Genomic DNA, 24049 nt, shown 5'->3' on the forward strand with positions numbered 1-24049 from the left:
AAATATAGTGACATAGAAGAATATTATTTTTTACAGTGTATGCAATGCAAGTTTTTTATTTTTTTGTGCGGTGTCTTTTTGTTACTTACTAATCGAGGAACTCTAGGAGAAATATAGTCGATTAATTAGACTCCGATTCTACAGTCGAGAACACATCTGTAGGTGGCTGTACATAATCTATTATTTGGCAATTGTTTTACAAGAACTTAATGAACTGAATTTGCTGGTTGATGTCATATTATTTCCTGCGTTTAATCAGTTTTTGTCCGATGTTAGTTCCTGCGAAAGTCAAAGTGGAAGCAGCAGACATCTTGATCGTAATAAATCCAGATCGTCTGATCAGAAGCTTTGATTAATTAGAATCGTACACCTCCAATGCAATTTTCTGTCCAATTAGGTTATTACCCTCATTAAAAATTGATTAGTTTCACCAGTGGGACTCGATAGTCGGATCCTCAATAAAGATGCTATCGGATTTGTCACATCGTCGATCTAAATGAAATTTATAATTGAATCCCTCCCCTCCGTTCTCCCCCTCCGTCATTAGGCCAACACCCGATGACAGATAAGCCCGACGTCGCCGGCGTCGTCGAGCGAGAAACTCGTAGAGCGAGAAAGAAGACGAATTTTTGCATATGGATCAAGTGGCCGTGGCGCGCGGCCATGTTGTGACGTCACGACGGCGGCGGCCAATGGGGTGGCCCCGCGGCGGACTGGAGGGGCAGCAGCCTCGGCCGTCAGTCGGCAGTCACCTCGTGCTAAAGGTGGGTGCGGAAGCTCGCGAGTGCAGTACCGCGGATAGACGCTTATAGTACCTAGTGTGTGCGATTCGACGCCAACACGGAATTCATAAGCTCAGTGCAGGGCCAATGTGCACCGGGTTCGGTTCCGACGTCTGCTGGAAGCGCGTTCGGAGGTGAGTCCACGGGAGTGCTGGCGCCCGCCCCCGTGGTCGTCGCGGCGCCACCCAGCGCCATGAACCAGCTGGGAACGGTCTACGCCACCAAGCGACGTCGACGGAACGGCAAAAGGTACGTGCGGTGAAGTGCAGTGCGATGAGGAAGTGCAGGAAGGGGTGGCATGTTGTATACGCCGGGTGGAGGTTCCACAAGTTTATTTAGGCGGTTCTGGTACTTACTGGTGGTTCCGTGGTGCTCTTTGTGCTCCTAAATAAATTTGTAGAACGTGGTCTTCTGGTCTTGTCTACACGTTTTTCACGAATGTGCAGAGGTGCTCTTATTTAAAGAAAAATTGTTAGTACCTATCTATTCCGTAACAGCTACCACAAGGAATAAGGTGTTTTATGTGTTGTTTTCTTTACAAAAAGTTTTTACAACCAGTGTCTACATCCGGATCCTGTAGAACACTATAATCGTATTAACTCATAGTCATAATACTCAAAAATAATAGTACCTACTTTACCAAATAGATCAATGAAACAAATCCAATATTTACTTAAATTTCCATTAAGAACGCTTGATTTTATTTCCACAATTAAATAAGCAAATGTGCAGCGATTACAGCTGCATTTGTTTTGGAATAATAATTATTTTTATTACATTAGTACTCGACGGTACCACACTAACTGTGCTGTCTTATAATTTCATTTCTAAAGAGTTTTCACAGTCGAAAGATCTTAGTAATACCCACCGTACCACCTAACCCTGCAAATTAATTTTTTTGTGTAATTTGATAACAGTAGTACTCTTATACGTAGATCAATGAAACAACTCGAATGTTTAAATTTATACAATTTCCACGGCTTCATTTTACTAAATATTGAAACGCGATCTTTTTCTAAAAAATGTTTTTATTAGGTAGATCGGTACTCGACGGTACCAATTTCTAATTTACAATTCGCTTATAAAAAAGTTGTAAGAGACGGCAACTTTCTACGAAATATTGTACAACTGACAACAATGTTACTTTTCTTATTTTATTAATTAAGTGTAGTACTCACATTTGAAAGTACAAGTACGCGGCGGTACCATTGCAGTGTGAAAACATTTTAAATGTTTCTGTAATACAAGTGTTTTACAAAATATGAAACTTTCTTATTTTGTTCAATTCCATGTAAGTACCATTGAGTAAATTTAAAATCCATTGCAATTTGGTACTCGCTGTGATGAATGTATTCAATTATCTTAAGTACGTCGCGGACGGTTTCATGTGCAACTGAGAACCATTAGGTACAAAGTAAGATTTAAATTTGTTGCGATAAAATTGAAGCAGTACCACGATTTCCCAAATTGTAATTTTTTATTACCTATTTTGGACGCTACTGGTACCGAACAATAAATTATGCAATATTTTAAGGTACCAAATTTTATCACAGAAACGCAACACCCTCAGGTGTTAAAGAATGTTTTTCAATAGTACCTACCAAAAGTGGTACTTTTAGTTCTTGTACGGTTACAGTGTTGTAACAAATTTGGCATTCCCCCTACTAATATACCAACCCACTCAGCATCTTTGAAATGTCTTGTCAATTCTGCTTTAGCAAAAAGTTGCCTTATTTTCAAAAAAGGTAATTTTTGAATTTTGAAACGAATCAAAAAATTGAAATTTTATTTACAAAAAGCTGAAATTTAATCCTAATTACAGAAATCTTGGTACTTGAAAGTGGACTTGCTTGGTACTTTCTTGTGACGTAATTGTACGGAAAACTGAAAATGTTACCTTCTTTAATGACTAATCTTGTGGTGACTAAGAACTGAACTATAATTTGTCTGTTTATGAATACTTGTGTACAACATGCAGAGTAATAAGACAGACTAATGAGATGCTGGAGCAGAAAATAAACAACAAAAACGTATAACTAGAATAATTTCTAATTATTATCTCAAGACGTGTAATTTTACGATATAATAACAAATGCCGATAGTATTTTGAAATATACCCGGTGGACTACAAAACCTCCGCGTTCCGACGGACAACCTAAAATGTGTCCAGTGTCTACTAAATGTTGTAGCACATTTCAAAACCCACAACATTTTAACAGCGACACTCTTTTATACAGATAATAAAAATTAATTTATTATTATTATTATTTTTGGTAAATATCGGGTGTTCAAATGAAATCCTGGGCAGGGAAGGCGTTGGAAACCGTCAATTGTTTTGTGTAAATTGACAGTTGTGTTGACAGCTAACCTAAAATTTATAAACAAAAAATCTTTCTGTTTTTTTTTTCTTTCTTTGCAATGTTTCACATTTAAAGTAGAATAATTAAGGATTCCTATTCTCGAAGCAAATATCTAAGGGCATCTTTTGCTAAAAACAGGCATGTTCAATTGTATATCTATGAAACATAAACAAATGTCATTTGTGTGTAACGGCGGGAAATTCAAACTTTACTTTACACAGCTCAGATTTTCATTTGAACGCATGATACCTAAAAGCATGATCGTTGCGACGAATATCAAAGTTGTTATCTATTCTCTATTAGTATCTATTAATGGTACTTGTGTTGAGGTGAACATCTGCCAATGATCAAGTCAGTTCTTGAATTTATTTCGGAAACGCCACCAAACCCGTGTTAAATTTCCGCGAACACAAGCGAATTTAAATGTGACGGCACAGGTGTTTATTTAAAAGAATTAGCATTTCAACAAACAGAATCGCTCTAAACGGAACACATGTGCGAACAAATTAACACTGGTCATAAAAATAATTTATTCGGTCCCGTCGTAATTTATTAGCATATTTTTCGAACAATCGCCATCGAATGCCGACCATAAAGCAAGATGAATTAAAATTAATAACCGTCATAATCAATGTTTCAATCACGATCACAATCAGAATCAAAGTCATAAAATCGGAGACAACTTTAATCCATTCTAACTGCTCTGCGTCCATTTTAATGGGTATAGTCTGTTGCGCGGATAACAGGAATTCACTTTTTTTAATCACCGTTGACGAAAACCATCGAGTGCAGGGGGGGCCCGTTAGCGTTTGTGCAACGAGAAATAAGTGCATTCGAATAACTAAGCGAGAACGAGCCCACATAAATCTGTCACGGGTGTCACCACTGAATACAAAGATACTGATTAATCGAGTGGGTGTGAATTATAATAACAAGATAGTGCATAAAGAAATGTCAGAAGGGGAGTTTGCTCGTGGAGCTAATTATTTAAATGCAGTATTAATTTTTTGCATAGTAAAATTTAGTCAAAGTAATAAATGACAGGTGTCAAACGGTTACAGTGACAAGTCTCAAATTATTTTTACCAACGCACTACTGTACTTGTTAATATGAAGAAAATTAAATCCAAAAAATATACGTCAAATGTCATCTGTCAATTGTGACATTTATGTGAAATGGTAACTGATAGATTGCACGTTTTTTGAGAGACACAGAGACAAGTGTCTACGCGGTGAAAAGTAGAATAGCGCCCAAAACATTTGTTATATGATTCATACTCGAAGAATCAATAATTTCAACAACAGTTTATAACAATTGAAAACATTTATACTGAAATGTAATCCAGATTGACAGCTGTAATTCTGTAAACAACATCGTATGCGTAGGATTACTCGATTACTACTGGTGGGAATTAATATGTAAGGCTACAATGGTTTCCTAAATAACGTGAAACAATTGAGATGGAGAGTTTAGTATTTTTCACTGCATTATGTTTTGGAACTAGAATTTAAAAACGTGCAATCTATCAGTGTACGGAGTATATTATAGTGAGAAGAGAGGCACTTCTCTTCTGACTATAAAAAAGGAAGAAAGAACTATTTTTAAGCAAAGCAACTGACCAACAGTCTCGTCTAAACAGTTTTAGGTTATTCCCAAAATGGTGGAAATTTTGAATTAAAGTATTTACAATATGTACGATTTTTAAATTAAATTTTGTCCTTTGCAATATTCTAGACTTACACACAGGACTCTAAGTGAGGAGAAGATTTTCTTGTATTTTATTTTCCAATTAATGCCGTTATAACAAGTGACACTTGATAGATAACTTATATTTCATGTGTCAAAATGATTCAACACTTTTTCCTTTTTTTCTGTCAAAAGTAATATCTCGAAGAAAATATCTATGTGAATTTTAGAAAGAGAAAATTTGTCTGGAGTCTGGAGCAGAGGAAAATGGCAGAAAATTTAAATTAAAAAAAAATCTAAATTAATTTTGTTCCTCTTGTCATAATAGTTCAAATAGCCATTTTTTCTCTGTTTGCGTCTTAAAGTAATTTTGAATAATTTAAGGAAAGAAAAAATAACATACATTTTTCAAAGAAACTATTTTATTGACATCAGTGAGAAAAGAACTACCAACATAGCAGAAAATGAAATAAAACGAATTTCTTTTCAACAAAATATTTAAGCTAATCGGTAATATAGTGCGTTCAAATGAAATCCTGGGCTGAGTAGGCGCTGGAAAAATTAAATCGTTTAGAACAGTGTAAAGTTTGAATTTCCCGCCGTTTTACACAATTGACACAAATTGAACATGTTTGTTTTCAGCAAAGGGTACCCTTAGACATTTGCTTCTTGAATAGGAATCGTTAAGTTATTCTATTTTTAATGTAAAACATTGCAAAGAAAGAAAAAGAAGAAATTAAATTTTAGGTTAGCTGTCAACATTCTCCAATTAATCTACGCTTTAAAAAAGCACAACAATTGACGGTTTCCAACGCCTTCCCAGCCCAAGATTCATTTGAACACCCGATATTTTTATACAGACAGTTTTATGGGGTTATTTCCAAAATGGCGGAAATTTTTATTTAAAACATTTATTAAAATAGAAAGAAAAAATACTCTGACTTTTGAATTAAAGTTTTTAGTACTAAACAAAATTTTCATATGATTTATAGTTGTCCAACTGTCATAATAATGTGACAGTTGACAGATAACTCAAATTACATCTGTCATAAATCTCAAAAATTAAAATAAAATGGTTTTATGTTCCTGCATGGGAAGTTCAAAGCTGTCAAACATATGAAGCAGTTCTTGCAAGCAATTTCTCCAAACTTATTTCTCATCTAATTAACGAATAATAATTAATTTTGTAATTTTACAAAGAAATTTTATTGATATCGTTAGAACAAGAACTACCAACATGACAGAGAACTGACCAATTCCCCAAAAACGCTAGAAGGCGGGAAATATGAAGTTTATTAATGTAACGCTAAATTTGAAGTTTTAAAAATTAATAGGTCTTGGTTACTCAGTAAGAAAAAATGGTTTTTGGTCAAACTCGTAGTGATGGTACTTATGGTACTAGATATAAAAATTGATTAGTAAATATTTTTAAGCCACAGCACTGTGCCTAGATGGAGCTAATGTTTGAAACAATTTTGTCCTCATGAATCAAGATCTGGAAATAATGTTTATCAAGCTTTCAGATATAGAATGTTTGATGTATCAATTTTGTAAGCTCATATTTGGACGTTATGTTCAATTCCAGCAGTTTTTTTCACCACACCGGGTACATCAACCTGATTAATCCGCTCACCTGAAAGAAATCATCAGAGTCGACAAAAAGCTCCCACCAAACAAAAAAACATAATAATCGAGAGACGTTTTTGACAACGAACGCTAATCACACAGTGTCCAACCAAAAACCCGACCCACTTCCTTTTTTCCATTTTCATTAACCGCCATTAACCCAATTCCTCGACGACGGACCATTCCATCCTTTGATGCACTTCTCGTATATGCATAACTGGTGCATATCCTGACCGAGTGTGGTATGAGTGCCCCTAATTGGGCTCTAATTGGCGCAAACACCATCTCGGAAGCGTTCCAGCACGGCATAAATATTGTTAATCGCAATGCGATAGAAATTGCGTGATGGTGATGCGTGCCACAACACTACCTGTAGGTAAAGAGCTGTATCTATTTACCTTTACGTGTTGTGACGTAGCCGTTTAGGCACACGGCAATTTGTACGGAGGCGTGTGTGGCCACCATTACGACCACGACAATAGCAGGACTTTAATGTCCTGCTACGATAACGCGGACGTGGCGGGTTTCGTCCTGTGGCGGCTGTTGTTCTGCCGACGGCGGCGGCGGGGACTGACCAGGGCATGGAGTGAGCCCGACAAACGTCAAACACGAATTTACTTTGCTACATTTACAAATATGTAAAAGTTTTTGGTCCAGAGATTTAATTTTTATGCGTTGGTCTTCTCAATCTCCAGATTTAAATCCAACAGAAAACAAGAGGACTAACAATATCGAGTTAATTAAGGGAAGAAACTGTATCAATTCTCTTCGAATGAATCAACAATTATTTTAAACTTTGCGTTGTCACCTTATTCACGTCAAATGAAGTATTTTCAAAATTGAAATTCAAAAAAACAGAAAAAATATCTTCTGAAAAAACATTTCTACCTAATTTAAAGTCATCAAAATGCATCTATTTTGTCGTGCTAGATACAGAATATTTCAAATTGTAGTTTTGTGCCTAAACTGTTGTAGGTATTAGAATAAAAAAGATAATTCGAAGACAGAATAATTTTTTGAAATTATTAATGTTTTGTATCGTCGTCTGATGATGACCACTTTACTGTCGAAACGCGGGTCAGCTTTAGAAAAAAGTGTGTTGGGTGTAAGAAAAGCAATAAAATCTAACACATCAAGCGGTCCCTCAAATTTCACTTTTTATTTCTACCATTGCTGTTTCTATCAGTGCAGAAAGTAAATGCTTTTAACTCTTTTAAAATGTCATGGCTGGGTTGGTATAAGTATGACTAAAGGTTTTTAGTCTAACAGTGGAAATAAGTGAAGCTTAAGCAATTTAAATGACCTTTGGGTGCATTTATAGATGTAACAGCATAGATTCAAAAGTTGATCCCTGAGGCGCGCATCAGAAATGATTTGAAAATTAAAATTTAGTCATTTTCATTCCTTTTTCTTGTCAGTTAATATATTTCGTTGACAGTAAAAAATCTCGTGATCTAAAATAAAGGAAAAAACTAATTTAAAAAGATAAATGTCAATTTTTTGATGACGTGGAAAATGATGATAACTAAAAAGCACTCATTTAAATCAATCAATATTCTACATCTCGTAATTAAATGGTGCAACAAAACTCCCCCGATGACTCCCCGGAATATAATTGTACTCGTTTTAAAATGAGTTTTTGGGGATCTGGAGGGATGATTCATCCCCTTTAGGTCAGCGAGTTTGGTTTTAAAATAAGGTAGTTTCCGCTCGTGCAAAAATCAATTTGGAAGCAACTGCGAAGCAAGGCCATTTTGCACTGATTCCACCGGGGTTGTTGGCACCCTCTGGAAGATCGCGCCCCGCGTTTGTGACGTTCGAATTTCCGATCGTTACCAAGGCGACATCACCCTCTTGCATTGGCAGAAAATCCGGACACACCCCCGCGCCAGCGCCCCCACGGCGACGCATCGAACTAACAATTTCATGATTCATGCGCCCTTTCCTGGATGTTTATTGCCCCTTTTTAATACACACGGGGATTTTATGTGGCCGGCGTATTTTAATTTTATCGTCGATGGCGGCGGACTTGTTTTTTCCACAATGTTGAGATTTTCGGCTTATTGGGGCAATCATTCTATTGGGTCGAGGGAGCTGAGCGGATTAAAATATTTACACATTCATAATGGCAGATTTGTTATTTAAAACAGTTTTATGACGAATTATTAATTTTAAAATGGGGTTGGATACGGTATTATGAAAATTAAGAGGCTCATTAACACGTCAACTACTTAAGTGGAATAATTCCTCTTGTAATTTTCCTGACAGATCTGACCGGTGCGTCAAGAAATGTCAAAAGGACACGACACTTTTTGCATAATTTTTGGAACACCAGGATTTATGCTGATTCTACCTTGGACTCTTTGGTCTTCTTGTTAAGAAACCATAACACCACAATCTATGCTTAACTAAACCTGATTATCTTAATTAAGTTATTAATTTAACTATCCTACTTGCAATAATTACTCGCACGACATTTAGAACAATTTTATTTATTGAACTGCATAATTAAAAATTGCAATTCTTCTAATTGGAAGAAATTATCTTTTCTCTCTTACTTTACCCTTCAGTGGAATATAAACTAGAGGTATTGGATTCTCTCATGGGCTGTGACCTTGGAAACTAATAGGTACTACATACTGCAGATTCATAAATCTAAAATTCTCCTTCCGTAACGATTTTATTTAATTAAATTGTTATTATAATTATTTAAACGACAAACAAGTAGATTCTTCAACCCACCACTAGGGTGCACTCATCCGTGAATTTATACTCCGGGACCTCCAGATTAGTAGGCGCCGGCCCCTTCCTGATCCTCCCCGAATGATCGTAATGCGAGCCGTGGCAAGGACAATAATACCCTCCCCAATCCCCGGAGTCAGCAATCGGCACACACCCCAAGTGCGTACATACCCCTATCACCACCAGCCACTCGGGATCCTTCACCCTATCGCTGTCGTGCTCCGGATCCCTCAGGGTCGACACATCCACGTTCCTCTCAATCTCGATTTGTTCCGGGGTGCGGTGCTTGATGAACAACGGCTTGCCCCTCCACTTAAAAGTAGCGTTTTTACCCTCGCCAATATCCTCCAAGTTGATCTCGATTTTGGCCAAAGCGAGGACCTCCGCTGAGGGTGCCATGAAGACGACGTGGCGGATGGTTTCGCTTTTGGTGCCGTAGGCGGCGATCGTGAGGCCGGCACCCGCCACCATGTAGGGGATGAGTCTTCTTTCGTCGACGGATTCGGAGCTCTTGGCGGTGGGATTCTTGCCGGACTTGCGGCGGTAAGGGGTCCAGTCGGGGACTTTGATGTCGGTGTGGGCGTAGGTGAGGAGGGGTGGAGGTGGCGGCAATGGGGTGGTTTGGAGGATGGTTGAAGCACGCGCGAAGTGTCGCCAAAGGGAAGAGGTGGAGAGGATTTTTGACATGGTGACGTTTAAGTGACAGGAATTTTGACAGTTTGAGACGTAGCCAACTACCTAAGTAAATATGAAAGTGTAGGAGTGCCAACGTATTTTATTTTGTATTTGCGTCGGCGCAAACAACAAAGTTACTATGTATTATTACAGAAGACTAGTGCTTTTTTAATGTTGGTAGTACTCGTAATTAATCTGTGGAGGCTAGATCTGGCGAACAGGAGGGCTGGTGATAGCACCCGCTGAAACGGAGTTGTCCCCGCGGCAAGCTCTTATCAGCGAGGTTTTTTATAGCCAGCAGAGGGATGTTTTCCTTTTTGGAAATATTCGAAATATGCAGGAGTGTTATCAGCAGGAATATTTAGATTAAAGGGGGTAATCTGTGAATATTAAGGAGAGCCCCATCAAAATTCAGTAGACACTTTAAACACGTATTTTAATTATTCATGGTCTGGTGGTTAAATGGAAGCCGCCAGTGTTAAGCGGCACTAATCTCGATGGGTCGAGGGTATTCTCACGGGTATTCCAAATCCGCCATTTAACATTCCATCGATCGCAGACAATAATCGCATCTCGTCGACGAATCAGCTACCGTATCATTACAATCAGAAAATGATCAGTTCAATTGGCCGTGTACGCTTCATTTAGCATAATTTACCCCAAGTGAAGAGTTAATGTATGCCGAGGCGGCTTGTTCGAGGCCTGCTTATACATGCGAATTTTAAGGGATTTTTTAACGATCTCTCGAATTACGGTACGCTACCGTGTACATTTTTCGTGGATACGCATATTCATTAATAATTATGTTCCCCTAAAAAATTCTTATCTGATAAGGGCGCTGCGCCCACGAGAGGGAAATTATTCGTGGAGGGTTGCTTGATATATAACAGCCATTTCACAAAAATAAAATATTTTTATGACACTCGTTTATGGAAATTCTTCGGAACATGCGAAATGTTTCTCTCCCTCGGTTCGGCTCCGGCGACGACTTCCACCCCCCGGAATAGCCGAACTGATAAAACGAAATTATTGTGTTGGTAATCGGTAAATTGTCGGTTTTATTTTTCCAAGAATACATAAATTGTTTTCGTCGTCGGCGTTGTTGTTTTCTGGTGAAATGTCCTGTCGTGTCTGAATACATAACCGAATTACGAATAAAACGGACCGTTTTATGGAACGAATAAAAATAATAATTAAGACCGTGTGCTTCACTCCAACAATTCTATTATGATATGCTAATTCGCTGTTTGATAAGCAAATCCTGCACTTACAACGCTAATAATGGATTACTGCAACCCCCTCCGGTTTTACGAGCGAAATCTGCAAACTGGGGCGATTTATTCCACTTCGGTTGGAATTAAAGCTGGGAGCGTTTCCGCCGAAACCGACAACCAATCACGGAACGCGTTCATTACGAGAAATCATCCTCTGCTCTTTCACCCTATTTTGTCCTGATCAAAACGAACGAAATGAAACTCGGTGCAATTTTCGTTCAAAACTGACAGCTTGAAGTTATATCGATAGGGTTCATCGTTCTACCATATGTTCGTACCCTGCCAGGTGGTACAAATCAGCAAGATGTCACTAGGCCTCATTCCGCACAACTTACGACTTTGTTGGAGAATCTCAGTTCAATTTGTCAACTTAGGCCTTCAAAATCTAAAGAGGGCACGGCATCCAGGCCGAATTTATTTATCATTACGAATATTTCTATTAAGTCATGAACAATTGAAGTCCATCCAAACACTGACTATGCCCATCATTGCTTAACTTAACTGATCGAATCATAATAATAATAATAATAATAATAACAATCGATTCATTGAAACTAAAATAAAATTTGTTACACAGTCTAGGACTGGTATAATAAAATAAAAATAAATTTTTATTTTATTATTACTTATTATTAGTAGTTTTAGATTGATGTTATGGTCTACCTATCCAATTAAAAAAAATACTAGCTTCAATTTTTTTTGTTTTGAACTGAAATCTCTATATCGGGTGTTCATTTATTAAATTTATCCTCAAAGTTGGCGTTGAAGAGTCGATTGTGAACGCACCACTCGTCAGTCTGCAAAGTAAAAACACAAACAACGCAAAAAGTGAGATTAGATTTAACTGAACCGTGATCTATAATAATCTGTGGTGCGTTCACAATCGACTCTCAACGCCTACTTTGAGGATAAATTTAAAAGAACACCCGATACAAGCTGAACGTCGTACTGACAAAACAAAGTGAAAAGCTTTTTCGATTGTACTGGACTAAACTTTACAACTTCAACAGCCATGATATATTCAGTATGTTTTTATCACCCTCTGGTCTGTACTCCCGAGGGGCCATTTTTCTATTTTTACGACAAAAGTTATGGTGATAACGGGTGTGTCATATGTACAATTTAAATTTTCACTCGATAGATTTTGTTACAAATAAAAAATTAAAAAATGTGAAGTTGTACGTACTTCATTTTTTACAAGGAGTGAATAAATTTCATTTGGAAACTTCAACGAAGTAGATCGTAGACCGGTTTCGCCTGTTCAGGTTGTTGAAAGAGGATGGTGGCGCCATCTGCTGGGTCTGGAAGGCTAGAACAAAAATGAAGCTTATTCTTGAAGTCGTTTACTTTCTGAACCCTCTCTGTGTGTTCTTTTTTTTTTTATTTGGATTTAGTTTTATGTTTATTTTTTTATTAGACAAAGTTGAAAATGTGGTTTGCAAAAAATGAGGAATGAGACGATAAAAAACCGACCGTTTGTGGAGTTCTCTTCGGAATAAACTTGCATAAAATGCAAATTAAGCTGAAAAAATGTGTACATTGTGGCGTGTTTCAAGTTCATTACAACTTTTAAATATATATAAAATTAAAACAAATTTAAACCAATAACAAGGTAGATAAAGCATAAAGGATTACATAAGTGCATAAATGAAAGGTACAAAAATTTTATACACGTTCCAAAAACTGAATTTGAAGTTTTTTAAATTATGAATAAAGTCAGTAGAAGTAAAGTAAGGTGAAAATATGAAATGAATAAGTAATAGTAACGGGTGACTATTAAAATTTTCACTTGGAGTTGGCTTTGAACGAGTTTTTATTTTTTCTGTTACTTTAGACACACGCAAAAACGAACGACAAATGTCAGTCAGTACAATTGAAACATAACCAAATTAAGAGAAAAAACATTTATTGCAATGTCAAACTTGTCAGTGTCTAAGGTGCAACGGAAAACAAAGAATGATCCATAGCCAACCCTAAGTGAAAATTTTAATAGTCACCCGTTATATTATGTCATAAAGAGTAGAAGTGAGTCTTTTTGTGGTAAGCCCAGGGATTGAAGACCGAGACAAAGTTGAGGTCGGTAACTAGGCGAAGCACAAAAAGACCTTTTACTCCGAATGATACCTATACAAGGTGCCTTAAAATTATCGTATTCCGAGTTCGGGGCTTAGTAGGGGGCATCCTGTTGACCAAGTAAAAATGTTAAAAAAAAATTGCTGTAATCACTTTGAAAAAAATATCAAAGTTGCCAATATTTGTTCAAAAGTACCTGATTAATATTCTAGCTAGGTTGTACTTCCCTTTTGAACAAACATTGGAAAAATAAAACTTTTATTTTTTCGAGATAAAGCTGTTTTTTCAAGAAATGTCTTTTCATTTATATTTTAATATTTTACATAATCATCCTCACCATATTTAAAATGAATGTCAACCATTTATATTTTTTATTTGAAGAAAACATGATGAAAAGTTTGAACCTTCAGACTCATATATCTTTGTAAAGACCCCCCCCCCTATATTTTTTATTTTATTTTTTCGAGATTCCTGAGATTTTTCCCTACAAGATCCCCGACTTGGAATACGTTAATTTTGCGACACCCTGTATACTATTTTATTTTCAAGCGGATCACACAAAAAATCGGACATGAACTCGTTTAGTTTTTTTTTCGCAGTTACATATTACAATTTTCAACTTTTAAGGCACCAGTAATTCCTACTTCCCTTGTAATATTATTGGTACTTGAAGTTTCCATATTATGTAGTAAAGTCTACAACACTGTCAGAATTATCCGATGTACAGTCGATGGACAAATAAAACTGGGACACTTAAAATTTAATCTATGTAAATCAGACTATTCAATTGTCAATATATTTGTCAGTATCTATACAGGGTGTCTCAGCTAAGACTTTCGAGCCTAATAATTCAGTTATTTTTCAGCGGATTTTTGTGAAATTTAAAAACGTAATTTTTACATGCCTTTTTAAAATGTTGAATCAATTAAGATTTACATAAAAACTTGATCGTCAATAAAAAATGCTGTAGAGAAAAACTCGTCCTTGAAAGACGTCTGGTTTGTAAGAAAAAAGCCAAAATCTGTGTTAAACGTGACTGCAAATGCAAAAACGTAGACGCGTATGAAACAAACGCGCAATTTTGCAGAATTTTTGTCATCCCTTTTCGCAGAAGCGCAGGTGACATATTTGACATTTATCTTGCTAACCTTACAAACACTTACAAAGTTAAAGACAACATTTGGACGTAATTTATTATACTGGATGCTTTAATTCTTCCATAAAGGACTAAAACACGATCGGGACATTTTAGCAAGGTAATTTAGTTCACGTACGCTTCCTGTGTCTTCAAATAAATTGACAACTCTCTTAACCTTACATTTTGTAAAGCCTACATTTGGATAGTGTTCCACGAGAAAACGAACTGTGTCATTGAAGTTCTTACGACACTCTCCATAGGCAAATTTTTTTTCCTTTTTCAACAATATTGAAATTTCCGCCGCTGTAGTCTATTTTTAGAGTATTTTCAATAAATTTTCACAATTTGACGTTTGTAATAAAGCGCGCCCAATTTTGACAGACTTTAAAGTGTGTAATTATCAATTGTTTCAAAAGGTAACTGCTCAAATATGTACCTTCAAATTTTACATTACATTTTTAACGACAAAATCTAATCATTTCGTTGAATCAGACAAGTGATTTACTTAATTGTTTGTGTAGACCCCTATTTTTTTATGTTTAACAATCTAATAATAATCGCGCATAATTTTCGATAAAGGAAACATGTGTTAAAATTACATTTTTTAAATTGAAGTAATTTCATTATTACTAATTGAACCTCCACAGTCTAAAATATCTGCATTTTAAATTTCATAAAAATCCGTTGGCAAATAACCGAGATATTAGGCTCGAAAGTCTTAGCTGAGACACCCTGTATAATATGTCATACCAAAGTTAACCTATTTGTGATAAAGCCGTAATTAAACGATGCAAATTTTGACTTATGTGATTGTCATTTTTGTTCCAGTTTTATTTGTCCATCGACTTTCCCAAAATGGTGAATGATCGCGATTTGTAATTTTTAGTATCCTGGACTTTTTAAAGATATCAGAGCCCAAATCTTCGTATCTCCTATTGTCAAATTGGTGATTTCATTGCATTGAAAGCGGTCACACCTAGTGAGAAGCAGTCATAGATACCTAACCTACAATAATAATTTATAATTCTTCCTGTAGCAAACTCAGAAATTTTATCTATGTAGCCAGATACTTTTCATCAGGAGCAATTATGTAGAAATCATACATTTTTCGCCCGGGACTGTGGTCGGATTAGACCTGCATTGAGTTTGCCGCGGTCTGCATCAATTCTGGAGCCGTCGCCGTGCATTTCGTCTTTAACCTCAGTGAAACCGGTCAAATATTGGATAATAATTTTATTATTTCGCTTTTTTTATATGGAGATACATTAATTATTAAATATTTTGTGTAATTTTTAATTTTAAATTGTTAAGATACCTATGTGTGTGTTGGTGCTTTTGAGCCATGACCTCCACGTCTTCTGCAGCGATACCAAAATTTCACGCTCCGCCACCTTACCAGAGGTTTGATTGAATTAATTGTAAGTGGAGACCATCATGAGACTAATCACATCTTTACGAGAATCAAAAACTATTTCACAGAATTTAGGAATTATCAACGGAAATATTCAGTTAAATCGAGTATCACCGAGTTCAATTTGATCAGGCAGAGAGTAGACAATCGACGTGAACTCGCGTAATAAATAATCTAAATCAAATCATAACAATGGAACGATGCGATAAAAAATAACAATGCTTTGTTTAATGCATATGTAAAGCCCCGGCAATTTTTCTAACAATGTCTCGAAGCCAACACATATTTAATAAAAAAGATCGGCGACTACGAGGTCTTTACTCTTTAAACCTGGGTGAAATCGCAACAACGCAGAATTCATAATGTGAAGAAGAAATTATATACGAGCAGATCTTCGCCTCGATTAGTGCCATTTTCATTTAATTAACGAGTAGGTTTCGTTCCACAGTGGATTTTTTCAGATCACTTGTGCGATGCTTACTACACAAACAGTTACTCCTCAGAATATTGTAATGCTCGTTTAATTAGTAGTTGTTGATGGAACGCTCGATGGAGCTGGAAATCCATGAAACGACGCAAAACGCCAATACCCAAGCCACACGATTAATACAGAACAAACCCTCCCCGTAAAGAAATATGTTTGACAGTTCCAATTTATGGAACTTGAACGCATTAATGCACAGATCAAACCTCAATCCATCATTTTTCTCCTCGGTGCATAAAATGATAATAACCGTTACGATTAATTAAATAAAAAAAGTTTCATTACCACACAAGTCGTGCTGCAACTTCAATAACAATTTTTTGTCTCGGGCCAGGGTCGAAGATTGAATTGTAACACCGAGATTTGATTCTGATTCGTTTTCTTCTAGTTGCAAGTGCAGTGGATAAAAAAATAATGTGGACTGCTTTCAAAACAATTTTTTAATAGAAAATAGAATTTGCAAATTCCTCAACTCTAAATGACATGGTTACAAATTTTGAACAGCTACGGTATCTTGATTTTTACACACTAATCAAACTATCTGTCATTTTACCGCACGGAGTGTGTAAAATAACAAGGAAATTAATTATTTTATTCTAAAGTCTGATGGCGCTATCTTGTGGTGTAAATCGTAAGCGTAATCGGTATAATAGATAACTTTCTGCCATTTCATTAATTAAATATCAGTTTTTGACAGGTTTTGCACAATTATTAGTTACAACAAATTTCAAATTTGAGAAAACAAGTACTTAATGGGTCGTCGGCCAAAAAGATTAATACATTACTAATGCGGTAGGCATTTTACATCGCTCGGTTTTTGTTAAAACACTCCCGCTGCGCGGTCGTGTTTCAATCTAAAAACCTCGGGCTGTAAAATGTAGCCTACCGCATATATAATGTAAATAACTATTGCCTATTTTCAAATTTCTAGATTCTTTTAATAAAATTTTATAATTTGGTAACTGAACCACTATGTCAGACAGAGAAGAGACAGGGTCTTGGATTTTTTCATGGGCTATGAGTCATACCTGCGCAAACGACGAATATCGACCTCAAGTAGGTTTCAGTTTTCATTTACAGATTTTTTAGTGGTTTATCGCGCAAATATTTCCAAGGTCACAGCCCATGAGATAATCCAAGACCTGTACCATCGTGCCAGGCATTATTTCTCCGACGCTTTTAGCCACACTCTGTATATGTATATGTCACGAAACTGTCATTCTAAAATTCCTTCAAAATCTTTACTTTTCAATTAAATTTGTCTAAGATTTTCTACTGCTCCGCGGTCCGCTAATCTCTACATCACATTTAAATAATTAGAAAACGAGCAACATCCGACGCAATGATTTATGTTTACTTCCGAAAACTTAAACAAACAATTTAAGCTTATCCGAGCGTGGAAACGAGATTTATGAAAATTCCTGATTCGCTTTTTCTATTACCCACTTCAATAACAATCCTCCGATGGATTAACGGGCGGTCATTGGTCACGCTACAATCTTCCAACCATCTATAAAATATGAATACTTATCCACATCTTATTTCCTAGTTACGCTCTTCAATCCCAGCTAATTGCAATGTTGCAGCTCGTGGTCCTGCGAGTCCCGCTGTTAACCCGGAGCGCCCTTCCGGTTCCCGGAAGTCCCGCCAGACAAACGATCTGTGTGCTTTTAGTCGGACACATTCGAACCGGAACGCAAATTACGATCAATTGCCTGAAACTGTTCCTCTCCGCAGAAGAAAACATTCGTTATTACGAGCCTCAAACATGATACAAGAAACCTCTAATGGATTTTGTATGAGTTTGTTTAATACGAGCTTTTTTCGGATCGCCGAGAGCTTTTTTCAGCGCTAATGATCGTGTCATAGAGATTTTTACGTTATTATGATTTATTGCTGGATTTCTCGCCGCATTGGCAGCTTGATGGACACCTTGCCCGGTAATTATACCCCACTCGTTCAGACCTCCAAACATTTTCAATCGGACACAAATTTGGAGTATACGGAGGACGTCTTTTTCGTTGTTATCACACTTTAGGATCGAGTGTGCGACGTGTCCAATAAAAATTGCTTATTAAACATTCAAGACTTGGTCCTGTACATAAATTAGAGATTCGTGTCAGTTCGAAATTGTCACCTTTATCGACAGGACGATCGGAGATGCACTTAATAAAATTAGGGGATCTGGATGTGCATGATAAATGCTAAATATAGATTTCTCGAATTACCTAATTTAAGGTATCAGCTGCCACACTCATTATTTTGGCGAGTGCAGGCCATTCGACACCTGCCGACCAGATATGTCTTCGACGCCGCCGATTAATAATTGCAATAATTACCGGGGCCCGTTCGAGCACTAATTAGACTTGTATGACAAATATAGGATTCGTGGTCAGATGCATCGGCGATTAAAAATAATTGCTGGTTCGTTTTCCACAAAGAAACAAAGACGACGAAAAAGGCTGCATCCTAAAGTGCCGTAATTGGAAGTATTCAATTCTCAGCAGTTGCCTATTGGTGGAAGAAGTTGATGCAAGATAGATTTTAATGGCTCAAAAATATGTTATCCTGATCAGTTATCCGGCAGTTTTGACAAACAGGAACAAAGATAAACAGACAAATACATAAATGTAAATAGATCAGTAAATAGATGAAAACAACCCATTTTTCTAGTATTACAACTGGACCAGATTTTTCAAAAACAGCCCATTTTTATCAGAAAATAGATTTTGCCTTCTGAAGTGAGGCGATATTGTCAATTGTCATGGGCCCACAAGTAGAGCACGCCCACAAACAAAAGTACGCATCACGTGGTGTCTAGCCTAGGTGATTGTCACGTGAATCGTAGGAGCGCCGATGTACTTCTCGACTTGAACCCACTCTACTGATGTCCACTTGTCTGAGTTGTGTTAATAAAGTATTGTACTTACTATGTACGTCAATTACCCAAACTAGAGAAACAAGTAAGTAACTAAATTAATTACTGTACAGGGTGATTCAAGTTTTACCACCCGCACGATTAATCCTATTAAAAAATTAGTAAAAATTACGAAACTTTAGGGTTACATTCCCTTCATATAAGGATTCAAACGTGTGCAATCAATTTTCCCGTATCACTTCATTCAGAGCCATAAAATTTAAAAAATTGATTTTGAGCAAAAAAATTTTTTCCCGTTCACACTCATAATTCATAATTAATTCAAAGAACACATTTATGAAATTTGCATCAAAAGAAAATTATTAGTTTTTGAATTATTCCAATTTTAACATTAAGAGGGAAAAATGACCAAGATTACAACTGCAGTGTCATAAATAAATACCTCATTGTTGGTAAACATCTGTTAGGAACTTTTCTAGTACCATAAATAACCCACATCTACCTTTTTTGTGAAAGTGACCGCCCAATTAAATAATAAATCATTGCTAAATTTTGCACTTTAATATCAAATTCCATTTATGTATTTCAAAAAGCGGTTGATACTTTCATGATTTTAATGACAAAGTTTTTCCTAAATGTTTGAAAGGACTCTCGGTGAAAAATTATGTAAATTAATGTAGCGGTTATTGAATTAAAACTAAATATTTACCTGTTTCATTAAAAAATTTGAAATTTTGACAGAACGTTCTAGCGTGATACACAATCATTTGAATTTTTTGAGAATTTTGAATCGATTAAAAGTGGGTGTTTGCGCTCGGGCGGTAAAACTTAAATCACCCTGTACAGTGTCCTCGGGGTAACAATCGGGAACATGTAGAACACGTGTTTTGATCTAATTGCGCAATAGATTATACCGTGGTTGTCCATTTTTATTTAAAACCAAGCCGTATTGTCAGATGTATCTCGCTAGATGTTCCAATTTCCCCTATTCTTCCTGTATCTCTCCCTGCTTCTACAAGGAATCTTCCTGTATCTCCCTAGAATCTCCCTGTATTTTCCCCACATCGACTTGTATCTTCCCTGAATCTCCCATCTATGGGAGATAAATCCTCCCTCCTCACTAACCTCTCTGGTAAATAGATAAACAAATGAAGCTTTTTATCCCTTTATTATTATTATCAAGAAATATTACCAACAACAATCATAATAAGATGAATATGCAAACAGATGAGTTGTTCTTTATTTCTTTAAATATCTTCTATTTGCTATTTTCAACTTTCTTCAATTATTTCGTCAAACTACATATTTAAAGGTTTAGCCTTTGAAACCTTAGGCCCTTGGTGCAAAGAAACCATCGATTTCATTAATGTCATCGGAAACCGACTTATCGCGGAATCAGGCGATTCAAAATCAAAGAAATTCCTTTTTGAGAGAATTTCCCTTGCCATTCAACGTGGAAACGCTGCAAGCATTCGGGGCACTTTTCCAGATTCCCCATTATTATCGGAAATTTTTGCATTGTAAATCAAAAATGTTATGTAATTATGTTATTGTTATAATAAATCATAGACTTTCTTCAAAAATCTTTTCTTTTTTCTTTTCTTCCATTCTACGCATTTTGGTCGCGTTTTTCTTCGTTCATTCGTTTAGTCCTGGTTTCTCTAGTATTTTCGAAGCAACATATTAAAAATAAAATTAATCATTAACAAGAATTTGCATCGTGTTGTATGGTTTGGTTACCAAAAAAAGAAAAATTCTGCTGATAAGTGAAAGAATGAGTCTTGAACCTCTGTCAGAACTGGTACTGAAGAATATACGCCAAAGTAACAAAACCTGATAATTTAGCAATGACAATAGTAAGAGGGAAAGTTCGAAGTTCAATCGTAAGTAGGAAACTGCAAGAACAATCGTCATGTCCTTCCATTTGCACACTGTTATTACCATATCAAAAACAATTACGCACCGTTTTCCATACGAAGTTGAATAGAAGTCAGCTGACATAACATTTCTGGGAACAAGAACTTTTCTACTCACTACATAATTCCATTGTTAGCGCATTTCATAGGACAATTGTCGTGTCGATCCGTTCCTGATTATACGTCCGTATGAAAATTTTCGTCATTTACTAAAATTGCAAATAATTACCTAATTGCGGCGTTTACGCCGTCGACCCTTGCGTATTAGAACATGACCATTAGTTGTAACAACCGCCGCTACTTATCGCTCCGAATTCTGCAATTATCCAGCGTCATCGAAAAAGGGAAACTCCTAGAGTTGCCACTTGCAATTTTCTGGTCTGCGGATCGTACTTAATGTTGAAAAATGTATATTGTAATTACGGTTCGCCGTTTAATGTTCTCGTCTGTGTTTATTCTTCAACAGCCGTTAAACCCGCTAATAAGTATACGAAATTGGCGGTCTCTACTCAAATTGGCGTTTGCGAAGAGGAGAAGGACGTTCTAGTTGGAGTGTCAAGGTCGTGTTCTTGAGCAGAAGGAAAATAGAGCAGAGGGGACAGAATCAGACGAAATAAACAAACTAAGCAGCTGTACAGAAGAAATTAAGAAATTTTTAGGCGCGAGACTCTAAAACTAAGTCGTTGATTGACCACGCTATTGTTTTCTCAAGTTGAGATTGTGTTTTTTGAGCTTAGCCAATCTTTAGTACCAACGGTAGGACCGCCCCTAGGGTCCGCCGACCAATCGGCGCGCGCGATAGACTCCCGTTGCCACTCGTCGAGGATCACCGACCTAATTTACAAAACAGAACGTACAGAAGACTAAATAAAATCTGATTCTGTAACAACACCAAGACTTGTTAGTACTGGTGCAAAGCCTGGTTCACACTGGTCAGTACCAGTTCTGTAGCATATCGTAGATTACGGCACATTCTTCAAAATACAATCTTCACAGTTCCCAAATCTACAACTGTCAATTATAGTAGTTGTTTATTACATGAAAGCCAGGTTCACGCTGTTCAAAAGTGAACGCAACGAACTGTGACTTGCAACATATTCCAAAATGATCATCTGGTAATTAGTCATCACGGCAGAGCGCAGTTAGCGCTGTTCAGCAGTATCCCTGCAGCATATCGTGCAAGCGACAGTACTCTTCGGGCAGATCCGCAAGTCCTGCTTGCCGATTCAGCAGGACACGTGCTCCTGCCGAATTGATCGTCCGATTAGGGCAATCCGTTCCACGAACGGTTAATAGACGAAGCCACGAAACCGTCGTCGACTTTATGAATGGAAATGTGCGCATTCCACGTAAACATTGCGCCGGCAAAGAACCAACTGGTCGTAGTGGAAGCAGTTAGACGAAGAGTTCGTTCGAAGGGAAGTTGTGGGAGGATGGTGCGTGGAGACTGTGAGTGATTGTGCGCGGCACGCGAAACAATCAAACACGAACGAACCAGAGGGATAGGTCATGGATACTATGGATTACATACACATCACACAAAACATGACACCCGAGATAACGTGATCACTATGACCCACGATCACGACACACGATGCCCACCTGTGAAGCGCTCGGACATGGGCGCCGACGAGGAAGGTGCATCCGGGAGGGATGCCACGCTACACCTGCATCATCTCCATGATTATATTTGCATTTTTAAACTTTTACTGCTTTTTGACAACATATTCGCAATTTGTCTACAAGAGACAAATTTACATTCACTTTCTTCCTCCGAAATAAAATTTAGATTCGTATAAAATTCAAAATTATTACAAGAGAATTTTACATGAGTACTACTGCTACTACGAGCTAGAATTCTAATACATTTAGAACCACATTACCAGAATTTAAGCAACCAATTTAACGCGTCGATTGGTTGATTTTGCTGATAGCGATAATGGAGGCACGGCATCGAGGCCGTACTTTTAATAATTACCTACAGATATTTCTATCAGGCGATTCAAAATCAAAGAAATTCCTTTTCGAGAGGATTTCCCTTGCCATTCAACGTGGAAACGCTGCAAGCATTCGGGGCACTTTTCCAGATTCCGCAATATTATCGGAAATTTTTGTATTATAAAACAAAAATGTTTATGTAATTATGTTATCAAGGAATGATAATTCATTTGAAAGCTTTTTTTATATTATCATTTATTTTTGTTGTACGCCCACTTTTTACACGTGAACAGTGGCGGCCACCCATCCAAATATTAGTTTCCCTCGTGTTGCTTAACTTTCTCATTCTTTTTGAATTAAAATTGTTTTGAAAAGTTTGTCTTTAAGATGCAAACTTATGTATGAATTTGATTTGCTTTTTGGTAATAAATCTCTACTTGATTAAAATTTGTAAATTAGCAACAAAGGAGAATGTTTTGAGGAAGATAAACCTTTCAGGTCTGAGATGAAAATAATAGGTATCAAATTAACTAATTTTAATTGTTTATTGCATCATTCCAAAGCATTTAGAGTGTTTGCAAAATTTTTCGCAGAGATTCCTAGTTGGGATGGTTTGCAATAATTGTTCAAGGGGTTTGGGGTGGAAAATTTTTGGTTTATTAATTTAATTAATAACCAAAAATAACACAAAAACTATTTTTTTTAATGTCCGTCAAAAAAATGCAAGTTTTTTCATTCGTTTCCGTTCATAAAATATGTGATTTTTGAATCGGTCAAGCAGCGTTAAAAAAAGTGCCATAGCGGTTCATTTTTGCACGCATTTTGCATAAAAAAAAAATGCCGTAGCGTGTCATTTTTTAACGCAATTATAAAATTTTTCATTCATAGTTAGTAGTTTTTTTAACGAGTTCGTGTGTAAATTGGGATTTTTTTGGCATGAGTGGGTCCATGGGTTCACACAGGAGAAAATTTTCAAATTTTGAGTTCGAAAAAATTGTTATCTAAACTTACGGGCGCCAAAAAATTTTTGTATGCAACTCGTTAGTAAAGTATATTTTTTTTACTC

At 36.6% G+C, this 24049-nt stretch overlaps 2 protein-coding genes across 2 annotated transcripts in view; one reads left to right on the forward strand and one right to left on the reverse strand.

The window, feature by feature from the left end:
* The first annotated feature begins 753 nt into the window (after positions 1–753).
* Positions 754–24049, forward strand: part of ss (spineless) — a 69661-nt gene continuing 46365 nt past the window's right edge. Inside the window, exon 1 of the mRNA XM_069056610.1 lies at positions 754–1031. Coding sequence (XP_068912711.1) covers positions 976–1031 — 56 coding nt within the window. The 5' untranslated portion in view covers positions 754–975. The remainder of the gene's footprint in view (positions 1032–24049) is intronic.
* On the reverse strand, positions 9116–9914 carry LOC138137396 (cytochrome b-c1 complex subunit Rieske, mitochondrial-like). Its single transcript, XM_069056754.1, has one exon. It carries the CDS (start codon positions 9881–9883, stop codon positions 9188–9190), a length of 696 nt encoding a protein of 231 aa, XP_068912855.1. The 5' UTR covers positions 9884–9914; the 3' UTR covers positions 9116–9187.

The sequence above is a fragment of the Tenebrio molitor genome, chromosome 8, assembly GCF_963966145.1.
Source record: "Tenebrio molitor chromosome 8, icTenMoli1.1, whole genome shotgun sequence".
In the NCBI taxonomy this organism is placed as follows: Eukaryota; Metazoa; Arthropoda; class Insecta; order Coleoptera; family Tenebrionidae; genus Tenebrio; species Tenebrio molitor.